The sequence below is a fragment of the Numenius arquata genome, chromosome 1 (genome assembly GCF_964106895.1).
Source record: "Numenius arquata chromosome 1, bNumArq3.hap1.1, whole genome shotgun sequence".
Lineage (NCBI taxonomy): Eukaryota > Metazoa > Chordata > Aves > Charadriiformes > Scolopacidae > Numenius > Numenius arquata.
This window is the reverse complement of record NC_133576.1, coordinates 69,916,910-69,930,520: the sequence shown is the minus strand read 5'-3', so window position 1 is coordinate 69,930,520 and position 13,611 is coordinate 69,916,910. Positions and strand designations below refer to the sequence as shown.

The window sequence follows — 13,611 nt, the reverse complement described above, 5'->3', positions numbered from 1 at the left end:
ATGTAATTATAGAAGACAACCTGGTGGAAATACATACACTAGCTCCTTCATGCTTTCTGAGTCCTATATACAGGTGTTTTTTTCTTCAGTGTTGGTTTTCTTAATAATTATGGAGGATTAGCAGTAAACTTGCACAATGTACCAGTGCATTCTTAATTAGACACAGTCTTTGAACCCCTGTTGATTTGGTATTTGAAAGTTAATGAAAAGTGAGGATGTCTTTCAAAACGAGGAGCACCTCATCTGATACAGACTACTTTCACCAACGTACTTTCATCTATTGAGACTTTGCAAGAGCCATGTCTAGAAGGGAAACAACATTATTTTTTCATTTGCAGACTGAAGTGATGGTTTTAGTATAGATTCTCCTCAGGGAAAACATTCCTTTCTTGTACAGGTAGCCACATTTAATACTAGTCACTTCCTGGTTAGTACTTCTATATTTGTTAGTGTCTAAGAAATTTTTATTGTTTTATGATACCGCTGACAGCACTTTTCTATATCAAAGAAGTTAAGATGGTATTATCTTTGTAAATTTTTAGTTGTTGGATTGTGGTGGATAATCCAGGGATTTGTTTGGGGTGGTTTTAGTGGCTATTTGTGTGTATTTCAACATACTTTTATTCATTCTCTCCACACCCACAACAGGCAGCCAATTTCACAGAAGGCAATGCTATTATAAAAGAATTACAAATTTTCATATTTACTTTTTTCTTAACTTCATAAAACGAATGTATTAATGTTTTGGATTTAGGTTGGAATTCAGGTACAGCAGTTGGTTCCCATCAGTAAAACCACTTCGGCTTGCTCAACAGTACAATCCGGACACTTACCTGGTGGATCACATTCAGTTATTGATCTTTTTCATGTTCAGAAAGCAAAAAAGTGCTCAGAAGAAGAACATAAGGAAGGTCAGTAAGCTTTGTACTTTGCATGTGTGATAATGATGAGTTCTGAAAGGCTCCAACATAGATAACCTTATGGAATACTTATTTGATACTATACCAGTAGAAATTATTTAAGATAAACTCTTGTAGAGTGGATTTTTCTGTTGCAAGTGAAAATGCTTCAAATAAAACTTTGCATAGGATTATTCCAGTAATTTTTAAAAGTTAATAGTAATAAAGAATACTTTAAAGTAGAAAGTGTTATGATTATGCTGTATATTGTACAAAAAGCAAAGAGAACTTGAAATTAGCTTCACTGTATCCTGAATCTTCAGAGTATTTTTAACTATTAGATGATCATTCTTTATTTTGTTTTCATATGCATAGTATTTGTTGCTGCTATGGACCTTGAAATATCTTCTGATTCAAGAACTTGCACTTTTCTTCCATCTCGCGGTACCCATCTCACATCTGGTGTCAATTCTAATGTTAACAACACTGAGTCTGCTGTCAAATGGAATGGCGTACATTCGCCTATCAGCGTAAAATCCAGGCTTAATTTGAGTATTGAGGTTCCATCCGCTTCCCAGGTAAAATCTGAGAACATAAAACATCTGCAATATATTGTAATAACTTGGGATTGTTTGTCTTATTTGGATAGATAAAAAAAAAGTTACTTCACACTTTTTTTAAAGAAAAAGAGCTTTAGTATAGAGTACGATGCACAGTAAGAGACTGTTATTGATGCAGAACTATTTTGCCCTAATAAAAGGACTTTTACAGAACAGTCATTTTTAGACTGACTCAAAATTAAGTTTACAGTTTTTCAAAGGAAAGAAATTTATTTTTCCAGTGTCTTTTTCCCTTCTTATCACTTGCAAAAGGATTGGAATGGAACACAAATGGAAAAGACGTTGAGTATGAAGTATTAAACAACTTTATGTTTCACCTTTCAGAACCAAAGCCCAGACTCTAATTATAAAAAACATGAAATAAACTTTAGGAAAACTTCCATCAGAAAAATTAGACGTACTCTATAGTTAATGCTCAGTCTTTATAAGATTATGAAATGATGCAGATTTTTAAATTCCCTTTTCTTAGAGTGGCTCTTAAAAATTATTTCTGCTTAGCTTAATCACTGGTGTGTGGCTGGAGAAGAATTTTGACAGGTATTTTGTGTTACTTTCATGAAGACAGAACTTCTAAGTGTTTTCCATCCCTCTTTATGGCAGCAATACTTTTTACCACACATGCCAATACATGATAATCAGGTAGTCTTCTCCACCTAATTTCTTAAAGTCATCTGCTCTGTATCAGTCTTTAAATTGCACTATAAATCTGTCTTCAAGCTTTAGCCAGTGAGAAGGAACTGAACAGCAGCTAGTCTTACACTACATCATACAGTTCTACAATGTCTGTGCTCTAAGTTTCTTTCTAAAAGAATGTCAAACTTGTATTTAGATTTAGTCATCTTCCTGTGTTTTTTCAAATTTTCTTCAAATTACATTGAAGCTAAGATGCACACTTAACATACAGAATATCACCTTTTAGATGAAAGGAGGACAGTCTTTAAAATATTCCTGTGGGGTTTGGGTGAGGGTTTTGTGTGTTATAAGAAAGAAAGAGCCTCCTTATTTCCATCCCACATGTTATTCAAGCAGACATCTGTTATAAGGGTCTGCTATGAGCAAGGTGCACTGAATTCTGTAGGTATCTTAGGTATATGCAGATTTACATGCTTTTCTGTAAAAATCTGTAATTTTAATTTCTGGAATTTAAATCTGTAAAAGTAATCTGTTGATGTTCTGTTAACGACTTTACCAAATATTTACACATTTTTAGAAGCCAATTATGCTTTTGGCAGAAAACTTTTTTCCATAATGCAATACCCAAACTAGCTCAGGATCTAAAAGCAACTTGACTGAACAATGTGAAACTCTATGTACTGAGATTCTCCTATAGGAGGAAAATGTATGAACAAGCGAAAAGTACACTAGCTGTGCAGTAGAATTACTAAAGCTTTGGTGGCCTTATGGCACAATATGCTTGTCTTTCCCTCTGCTTTATAAGCGTATTATAATATGGGATATAATGTGGAATTCAGTACAGGGATGGAGTGGTGAGAGTTAGTCCCATACTGCTGTTTGTGTACTGTGTGCTGTGAAAGCAACAGAAAGATATTTTTCCCCCAGGATTTCTAGAAAATGTTTATGGAGATATGTATGTAACAAATTTGGAATGAGGGAACACAAACAAAATGTAGATATTAATAATACAGACAGCTTTTGTCAGAACCTCTCAGTTACCATAAGCCAATTATCTTCTCATAGATAATTTGTAGTTCTTCTCTGAAGCTGGTCATAAATTCCAAATTTTCTTCTTAAAGGTTTAAGATAAAGTTTTCTGACACTCCTGCAGAGTCTCATTTAGCAGAACTTACAGGCAAACATTGGCGTTTGTCTACATAGTTTTACTCAAATTTTACTTGAGAAGAATGATGCTGTAAATCTACTTGTCAATTAGATTCATTCTGTCACTCGTGCAGCTGTCATTGTATACAGTAACTTCTAGGTACTGAGGGGTCATTTCAGTGTTTCAAGACGATAATTGATGGTAAGTACCAATTACAGCAAGCAAAAATTTGAATCTAAAGCATATTTCATTATCAAAATCTATGACAAGTCTGACAGTATGCAAACATACATGATACCATTAAAGTAAATCAATAACCTGTATCCTAGAACTATATAAAGAAATTACTTACTGCTTTGTACCAGACACCAATTTAGTATTCATATCAACATGTTGCCTATATAATTTGAACTCAGAATTTGGGTTTCCTTATCACTAGGTAGTTGCAGAGGAAACCTTATATATGATTTGTGATGAGAACATGAGAGCATTGTCAAAAGGTAAAACCGAGCATTCGTATTTACTGAACTGCCTAGTCTTAAATGATATTTTCACATTTTGCAGCTGCAGAGTGTAACTGTCAGGTTCATGTTTACGTACACAGATTAAAATGAATATTTTTTTCTAAAATTCAAGAACTGTAGAACTAATTTTTGAGTAAAATACTCTGTTTTATATTCCTTAGAAAAATCTAAAAGCTTTTATATAATTGCAGCTAGATAAATCTGTGCTAGAAGCTCTGCCGCCTGATCTCCGAGAACAAGTAGAGCAGATATACGCCATTCAGCAAGGAGAGAATTATGGAGATAGCAAAAAAGAGCCAATAAATGGATGTAACACTGCACTTCTGTCACAACCAGTTGGAACAGTGCTTTTACAAATACCAGAGCTCCAAGAACCAAATACCAATACCGGAATTAATGTGATAGCCTTGCCAGCTTTCTCACAGGTAGGATGTTTGCAGGGTATCAATAAACATTTACTTTGTACCTATAGGAAGAGTTAACAGCTTTTTCTTGAGACTGCATTACTAGAATCTGTGACCAAAATTAATTATCCTTTAATATCTTAGAAAGTCTGTGCTTTTAAATGTAACTTGATGTATCACAAATACAGTATGATAGTATTTATTAAAGATTTATAGTGCCTATGTTTTTGCTGTTTAATGTAAAACCTCCTCATTTACACTTTGCTTTGCAATCCAGTGTGTAAATACCCTTTTTTCTGCATTGCAGCTGAGTTACACTGCACCATCAGTCTGAAGCAGTCCTAAAATCTGTTTAGCTAGTCACAGGAGACTCACTCTGTTTAAGTGGATGTTTTGATGGTGTAAAGCCAACCTCTACTAGCTTCTGTAGATGTGATTGTTTATATCACATTCCTGGGAGAAAGGCAGGCACGGCTAAAGATTGTGTATATTTCCATAATTTTTAAATGAGCTCATATACAGCATATCCAGGATGAGGAAAGGGCAAAGTTGTTTCTCAAAATAAGGGCCTGAAGGGGAAGCAGGTAGCAGTAATGATGCTTCTGATAATATTCCACCCTTCGATCCAAGCTGGTGCTGAACAAATGCTGAACACAAAAAAAAAATATCAAAGATTGGGTTACCCAATGATGCATATAACAGAGCAGTATTTTTATTTTTCTATTTGCTGTGCCCTTGCTCCATTGCTGTTCTCAAACTAAGTGATGTCACTTAATCAGATTTACAGAGAGAGATTTGTTACTGGTTCAAAAGTATAGTGTTGCTTAGCTGACAAAGAATCCGGAGAAAATTAGATAGAAATTCCTGACCCGTTTTCAGTAAACGGTAGTTAATGCATAATTACTATTCAGAAGATGTATAGTCTATTCTACTACAAAAATTTCTTCACCTTGATTCAAGTCATTGGTTCAGTTGTGCCAGTTTTTATTCCTGAACTGCAAAGTTGGGTTTCCCCTATGGAAGTATTGTGCAAATAGTATATGAACTCTCCATACCCCAGCTGTTCTAAATTATGTAGTTAAATTCATTCATAGGCAAGACTTTATTTTGGACTTGTGTGTTAAATTATGATGTGTTTTAAAAGTACAGCCCTCCACACTTGTATTGCCACTCAGTACTCTTTTTCAGGGTAAATTTTAACTGCATATAGCTTTCTATAAAAATTACATTTAGTTTGTGTTTATACTATATGTGTCTATTAATTAAGTAGTTGAGAATTGATTGGGGGTTTTTTATAACAGCATTACTTCTTGAAATTGTCTTAGAAATACCTACGTTACACACTCAAACGCACTGGTTTTCCTGGCTCTATCTCCAAATGCATTTTGTGCCTTTGTTACTTGATTCAAAAATGTCAGCTTAGCAGAGCAGCCTGTTTGTTTGAAGATGTAGTTCAAGTAGGACTTCCTATTATTTGTCAGGGATATCCGTACTGTCTATTTTAGAATGCCTTATGCTTGTACTTAAAATTTTCTCCTGAAAACCATTCAGCTTCCTTTATTAGTTCTCTTTTTGCCAAGATTTAAAATTTTCACTTTCTGAATTAGGTCCAAGTTCAGTACCTAGAATAACGTGGTTGAATATTTTCCTTAGGCTTGGAGAAAAAAAGTGCTAAACCCAATTCAATAATACAGGAGGATTTTTTTCTGTGTTAAAGCCAAACATGAACTTCATTCAAAAATAACATTTTTGTCTAAATACAGTTTGACACGATTTTTTTTATTGTTAAAGTCTTTGTTGAAATGTGTATTGTATGAGTGCACACAAACATTTAAGATTACTTTATTTCAAATGATGCAATGACCTAAGTGGTAATAGATTTCAGATACAGAAATACTGTAAGCCACTCCACATTGAGTACTTCAGCTACATCAACTCAGCAAATGTAAATGATGCCCTGCCATCTTTTTGTAGTGTAATTAGGTTTGTTTTTCAACCCTTCATTGCTTTTGTCTGAACTGTGTTTTTATGATCAGGTGCCAAGTTAATTGGTTGATAGTGAGTTATTAATTAGAAAATGTGTGGAAAATGTCCCTTGTTGGGTAAGATTCTCCCATAAAAAGAATCTAGATAGGTTGCATTCATTTCCATCAGCTGCTGAAGTAATCTTAAAATTTGGAAGAGTTGTATATCTCTGTAGCAGCTGAATCTTGTAAAAGCATAGGGTGCAAGAAGTAAAGATTTCAGATGATTAGAAATGAATGACATTTGTAGTAGTGGAATTAATTACTGGTGGCAAATTTGCACCTCATCCTTAGATTGTCTTAGCATGGTATAGATTCCTCCTAAGAAAATTTATACAGCACATCAAAAATAGAGATAGCTGTATCCTGAGATAATACATGAATTAATAAAATCAAGGTTCTCCACCATGTCAGTATGATACAGCTAGAAGAAAGCTATGTTAGGACACTCTGGCTGTACTGTAAATTACCCAAAACCCCAACTAATTAGTGTACAATTGATATGAACTTGACTGATGGCTCTTCTAACTGAATTTTTACATGTTACATTTCAGAGGGAAATGATAGGGGGAATAACAAAACCACGTCCAGTTCCCTGTACTGCATTATTTCTGCATGAATTACTAAGTGGTGTATACAAAAAACAGTGTTAATTTAGGGCCTCCCAAATTCCTGACTCTCGAATGCTTAACCAGAGAACACTAACCTTTTTAAAATAGTTTTATTACATAACATTTATATTTTAAAAATAACTTAAACCGCTGGACTTAATTGGCTACATTCCACTGCAATGCTTTGTTCTGTGCAATGTATGCAGTAATTGAGGTCAGAGTTGTTCCCATTTCCTCCTTTAATTAGTGCATATTTTGTGCAGTGAAAAATTTGTGTTGGCACATGGAGGCCTAAAAATGGAAAAAATGTTGTGCTAAATTGATGAGTTTTACCTATGGGACCATGTTCGTGTTTATTATCTATATAGTTTAGACATGATATGTGTGAATAGCACAGCCTGCCTTCCTGACATAACATACGTATTTTGGTTTAAACAAAAAGATCAAATCTCTATTGAAAATAAGAGGTAACTTTTAATATATATGCATACTGACATACAATAAAGACAGTATCTCAGATAATGGTAGAAATTGTATTGTGCCCTTAGAATAGTAATAGTGGTTTAGAATAAATTTTTTTTGTTTGTGCACGTCTCCGAATTTTACCACTAAAATGAAGGGCACTCTCTCACTGGGCAGATTTAATCCTCTAAATGACAGGTTTGCTTTTTTGAATTAGATTTTGCAGATTATGAGCTGAAAACACTGTCCAATTATACTGGGAAACACAGAATACAAGACTAGTCTGTCACTAAATTGTTACTTCAGACACACAGTGAGGGAAGATAACTGATAATACATGAAATTTTATTTTGTCCATAGGAGTGTGTACAGCAATTGGGAACAAATGATTTCAAGCCTCTAGGACAGTTGGAAAGGACTATGTTTTTATCAGTCAAACAAGGGGTGGACAACTGTAGGAGAAAGAAATGAAACCCTTTTGCGCTAGTTCAAAATACGAGGTAGCTGGATGTGCATTTCCTGTCCTTAAAGAAGCAAGGCTATTTCCAAGGTTATTTTGTTAGAGGAGTGGAGCAGCTTCCAGGAAATAGAAATATCAAAAGAAAAGGAGGAACAAAAGTCTGATTGTCACAGTGTTTGAGTTTGGAAATTTGAAGGGAGTGTTCTCTGAGTTATGCCTAATTGTGCTGTTAATATAGCTGTACTGTATATCAGTACGTGAATAAAGATAGTGGTGAATAAAGGATCAGTAGGTGAATAAGGATGAGTAGTGTATTATAGGCCCATAAATAGTAATTTTAAAAATTAATTATGTAGGGTAATATTAAATGGAAAATTTTACGGTTTTTACAAGCTGAAGTACATGAAGAAAACATACAACGTATTTTGCAGTGTTTCAGTTATATCCCATTTATTTTTGCTTGGCATAAAATGTAAATACCTTTCTCATGTGAGTGATCTAGAGGAAAGCAAGCAGTGTTGCTCACTGCTAAAATAATGAAATCAATCTTTTGTTACTGTTCAGGTGGACCCTGAGGTTTTTGCTGCACTGCCTGCTGAGTTGCAAGCAGAGCTGAAAGATGCATATGATCAAAGGCAAAAGCAATCAGAGCAGCAACCTGCTAACACTTTTGGTGAGTGTGTATAGTTGTACAGTAGTTTGTATAGGAGTTGTTTACTATTTGGTTTTATGCAACCCTAAATAATAAACTGGAAAATATAAGTAAAGCTTCTGTGAAGATGCATGCATGTTAAATCGAATTTCTGTATTTATTTTTGACAGACTGTCAGTTACGGCCAGCTGTGGTATCATTTTGCAAACAGATGCCTAGCTTTACTTAAATGGGTGATTAATTCAATTCATGGGGATGGTGGCACTAAACTTACCCGTGTCCATATGTTTGCAGAATGGAATCTAAACTTGATATGTCTTGTGATTTAAGCATCGCATCTTCAGTACCTAAGTTAGTTAAACTGTGTTCAGATAGCATTCTCGTGGTTCCCTGAAACCCATAGCACTGGTATGGATTTCAGGCAACTAGAGATACGATAAATCTCACCATATGTCTGATAGTCAAGAGGGTTTTATTCTGAGCTGATCACCCAGGTATCCTTTTTATAATCTGTAGAGAGAAATAAGATTAATTCCCTGTGAACGTGCTTTCTCATAAAATAAGTGTGGAATATCATTGGGTTCATTGCCAGTTAAATACTGCATTGTAATAATCAAACCTTGATTTTCATAGTCAGTGAACTAATGCAAATATGTTAGTATGATGGAATGAAAGCGATTTCCTTGGTAAACCATGATAAAAGCAGTTTGAGGGGCTTTTCACTGCTGGTTTTGCTGATAACCACTGGTGGGAAGTCTTGGCGGGTATCTAGGTGGGACAGTGCTCTTGACTGAGGCAAAGCAATTTGTCTGGTAGGCTTCAGATTTCACCAGCTGTTCATATTCAGGCACTGAAATGCTTGATATTAAAAGGCTTATGAATAGTTGAGTATCCTCTGAGTATACTAATTTTCAGCAGTGCTTTTCCAATACTTAAAACATTGCCCATATCTGGAATGGCATATGAGTGTTAAAGTAGCTTTATCTAGGTTATGTTCTCCCAATTGATCCACAGATGTTTATGGAAAATACAGAGTCCCCCTTTCAGTGGAAAAGTAGTAAATTTTAAATGTATCGACCACTGACTATTCCTATGTTTTTCAGTGTCAAAAAATCCTTTCCTACACCTGAAGCATGCAACAATGAAGAATAAGAAAAAAATCAGAAAAAAAAGTCCAGTCAGTCCTGTAAAAAAGAATCAGAGTCCTTTGAAAAACAAACTCATTGGTAGCCCTGCAAAAAACATGCCGGCTACATCTGGGAGCCCACAGAAGCTAATAGACGGTTTCTTGAAACAGGAAGGAACAGCTGCTCAGGTAATTTTAACACTTAACAGCTTTCGGTAAAGCTATGTGTGTTTCTTTAGACTTAGCCCATGTTCACAAAGGCAACTTATTTTCTTTACTGGATTCTTTGCTAGACATTTAGCTATGTATATATGTGTGTTATATATGTGGTGTTACCATATTTGTCAGACTGAGCTTTATCAACTTTTATTTTTGGAACAGCCGGAAGCAGTTCCATCAACTTCAGATTCTTCAGACCCATCAGCTCTGCCGGCTGAACAGCCTGGTTCATTTAGGCCGCAAGCACCCAACCTAGCTGGAGCTGTTGAATTCAATGATGTAAAGACATTGTTGAAAGAATGGATTACAACTATTTCAGGTACGAGATGTCCTGATGGTGGTGAACTTGCATGCATCACAAGAAAAACTATTTTTTTAACTTTCTTCCTTCACTCTTCTTTTCACTGGTTATTTTTCACAGTAATCTTGAAGTCTTACTGCCTTGCAATCTTGGAGTAACTTGTAATTTTGTGGTTTTGCCTGCTCCTGTTTCTTGCTTAACATCATGAAAATCTGCCTGCTCTCTCTTCAACCCATTTGTCAGGCCCTTGTCTTACGCCTTGATGTTACTTGTGTGGGAGGTTGTCCTTATTTTGTCCAACATGTTTCAACTGCTAGGATGAAAGCTATTGAAAGGGAATTCCTCTCCGGTGAAGATGTCTTTTTAGAGGCAAAGGAATGCAGTTTTTTTCAAAATAACTGCTGGAAAAAATTCTAGAATAAAGTGCAAAAGTGTTACGCCATTGCTGAATTGTGATTGAATGTTAACGTAATGTCAAACAATTAGCAATGCTTTAATATCTTGGGAAATCTGACCTGTGAGATCCTTTGTACTTTGGACATTACTGTTCTCAGAGTTTCAAAGCAGCCATTACATTCTAAATCCCTATCCTTGGAAGTGTTCAAGGCCAGCCTGGATGGAGCTTTAAACACCCTGTCTAGTGGAAGGTATCCCTGCCCATGGCAGGGGGATTGGAACTAGATGATTTTTAAGCTCACTTCCAACTATTCTATGATTCTTTTCCCTTTGGTTAGTATTAGCTTTGATGTCATTTGTTCTTACTGAATTAAAATAAAAGGTCTGCGAGACAGATATTTCAGGATCTTGCAGTCCTTTTATGTGCACAACTTCTGATGTTGGGAGGAGGTACGGGAATACGGCAGTTGACAGATTGGTCCCTGATGTGCAAGAACTGTAGAATTTCTTTCTAATATTTTCCAATAATTCCATTATTATATTCTGAGTATACTTAGAGAAAAGTTCTCTCTCTTTTTTTTTTTTTCACTACAGATCCTATGGAAGAAGACATTCTACAGGTTGTGAAGTATTGTACTGATCTAATAGAAGAAAAGGATTTGGAAAAGTTAGATCTGGTTGTTAAGTACATGAAAAGGTAGCTTAATTGCTAGCATTTGTGACATGTAGACTTTTTGTTAGAATTTATGCACTAGATGATTCAATGTGAGACCACATGCCCATTAGACATTCTGTTGATGAATGTAAATATTTTAAGCTTAAATTTTATTCAAAAACTGGGGAGGGGAGAAGTTGGGCTGTTACAATAGGTGATTTGTGAAGAATTAAGAGTAGCATTTAATAGCATTTGCTAGAGTCTTCTGTTTCCAGACAAAGGATATAGATTTTGTCAGCATTGTCCCTCTTCTTCATCCTGTTTTCATTCATTTTTTGTGGCATCTTAGATCTTTCCTTTGTTTCATCTGATTTCATCCTGCTGCTGTAACTGATACTTAACTAAGGAGCTCAGCTTTCCATGTCTTAGATCTGGAAAATACTTATTTCATAGAATTAATCAACACCCAAAAGACTACAGCAGTGTAAAAACTTTGCTATGCTTTTGCATTATGGGATTCATAGATTGATTCATAGATTGGTCCAGGCCGGAAGGGACCTCCAAAGGTCATCTAGTCCGACCTCCCCGCAGTCAGCAGGGACACCCCCAACTAGACCAGGTTGCCCAGGGCCTCGTCGAGCTTCACCTTGAATATCTCAAGGGAAGGGGCCTCAACCACCTCCCTGGGCAACCTGTTCCAGTGTTCCACCACCCTCATGGTAAAGAATTTTTTCCTAATATCCAATCTAAATCTCCCCTTCTCCAGCTTAAAACCATTGCCCCTCATCCTGTCACTGCAGGCCTTTGTAAACAGACCCTCCCCAGCCTTCCTGTAGGCCCCCCTCAGGTACTGGAAGGCCGCTATGAGGTCTCCCCGGAGCCTCCTTTTCTCCAAGCTTTTCTCCAAGGATGTCTAATTTAAGCTTCAGAAAATGCAAAACACACAGTGCGGTTAACTGTTTTGTAAAGTTTGTATAGTAAATTCTTTATAAAACTCTTCAGAAAGCATCATGTCTTGTTCCCAGTTCATGTACGTGAGATTTGCACCAATGCCACTGTGTGTCTCCAAAGCCTGGTAACAAGCATAGAAGGAATCAGGAGTTGGAGTTGTCCATATGATGCTGATATTAGGTCTTCCAAAGCCGAATGTGTAGGAACCCCCTGCTCGCCTGTAATAGTGGTCTAGAAGGGGATTTTGAGAGTACAGAGCTGCTTTGTTTTCCTTGGGCACTTCTTAAGTTGCTTTTAGTAGCAGGTGAATGATAAAGGTAACTCATAGCTCTCTGTGAGCCTCCACAATTTGGTTTTATTTTTAGCAATGAACACAATACAGTACCCCCAAACCCCCAAAACATTATTTAAATGTCTTAATCACCCTTGGCATTCATTGGAAGAAAAAAAGTAGCATGTGCGTTTTGGGATGAGGAAGGAAAGATCAGGATCCAAAAGCTTGCCATTCCTGATTCTTCAGTATGAGGTTGGTAGAAGGTCACCACTTTAATTGCAGGCTTACAACCACTGCAAAATGCTAACATTTACAAGTTGGTGTGACAGTGTTCAAATCAGAAATTTCACCACTGAATGGCAGGGGAATCTGTGGCATTAGAGAAGACTTGGTATATTTGAAGAGGTGGAGCTTTACCAAGATTGAATCAAAAGACCATTCATAGTGAACCGTTGTGATCTTGTTTTCCAATATGAAGACCAAAACTTACTGTAAAAAAGGACTGGTTCTGTAATGGTGATTTTCTCCCTCTTCTTCCTTTTCCCTTCCAGGTTAATGCAGTCATCTGTGGAATCAGTTTGGAATATGGCATTTGACTTCATTCTTGACAATGTTCAGGTGGTTCTACAACAAACTTACGGAAGCACATTAAAAGTTATCTGAACTTGTAGTAAAGAGCTTGATGAGAGCCTGGAGCTCTCTGCTAGCTGTGCCATAAGTGCTTGTGAGGTATTTGCAAAGTGCATGATAGTAATGCCCTGAGTTTTTATAATTTCAAATTTCTTTTTAAACAACAAAGTGTTTTGTACATTTCTTTTCAGAAAGTGCCAAATTTGTCAGTATTGCATGTAAATAATTGTGTTAAAATTCTTTTATTGTAGTATAGAATCTATTTACAAAATGTTTGTTTATAAAGTTTTATGGATTTTTACAGTGAAGTGTTTACAGTTGTTTAATAAAGAACTGTATGTATATTTTTGTACTGATTCTATTTTGTGATGCTTCAGTTTGAATATAGCTAACCCCTTTTATTAAAGATGCAGCTTTGATTCATTTCACAAAGTTTTACACAGTGACACTGCCTCAGCACGAGTAGGAGACTGCTGTGCATTCACCTGGCCGCCTTCCCTTTCTTCTCCACTGACTTCATTACAGATTTTAAGCCAAGGGAAGAACATCAGCTCATTTTCAGTTTCATGCTTCAAATACAGAAACCAGTGTGGCACAGCCGCTCCCAAAGCAGACATGAAGCT

General features: G+C 36.0%; 1 protein-coding gene across 1 annotated transcript in view; it reads left to right on the top strand.

Moving 5' to 3' along the window:
• The window catches only part of REV1 (REV1 DNA directed polymerase), a 59,355-nt gene extending 46,026 nt beyond the window's left edge, over nt 1-13,329 (top strand). The window contains exons 16-23 of the mRNA XM_074168432.1: nt 755-911; nt 1,275-1,477; nt 4,015-4,248; nt 8,349-8,457; nt 9,540-9,751; nt 9,944-10,100; nt 11,073-11,175; nt 12,910-13,329. Coding sequence (XP_074024533.1) covers nt 755-911; nt 1,275-1,477; nt 4,015-4,248; nt 8,349-8,457; nt 9,540-9,751; nt 9,944-10,100; nt 11,073-11,175; nt 12,910-13,021 — 1,287 coding nt within the window. The 3' untranslated portion in view covers nt 13,022-13,329. The remainder of the gene's footprint in view (nt 1-754; nt 912-1,274; nt 1,478-4,014; nt 4,249-8,348; nt 8,458-9,539; nt 9,752-9,943; nt 10,101-11,072; nt 11,176-12,909) is intronic.
• Nucleotides 13,330-13,611: the final 282 nt, after the last annotated feature.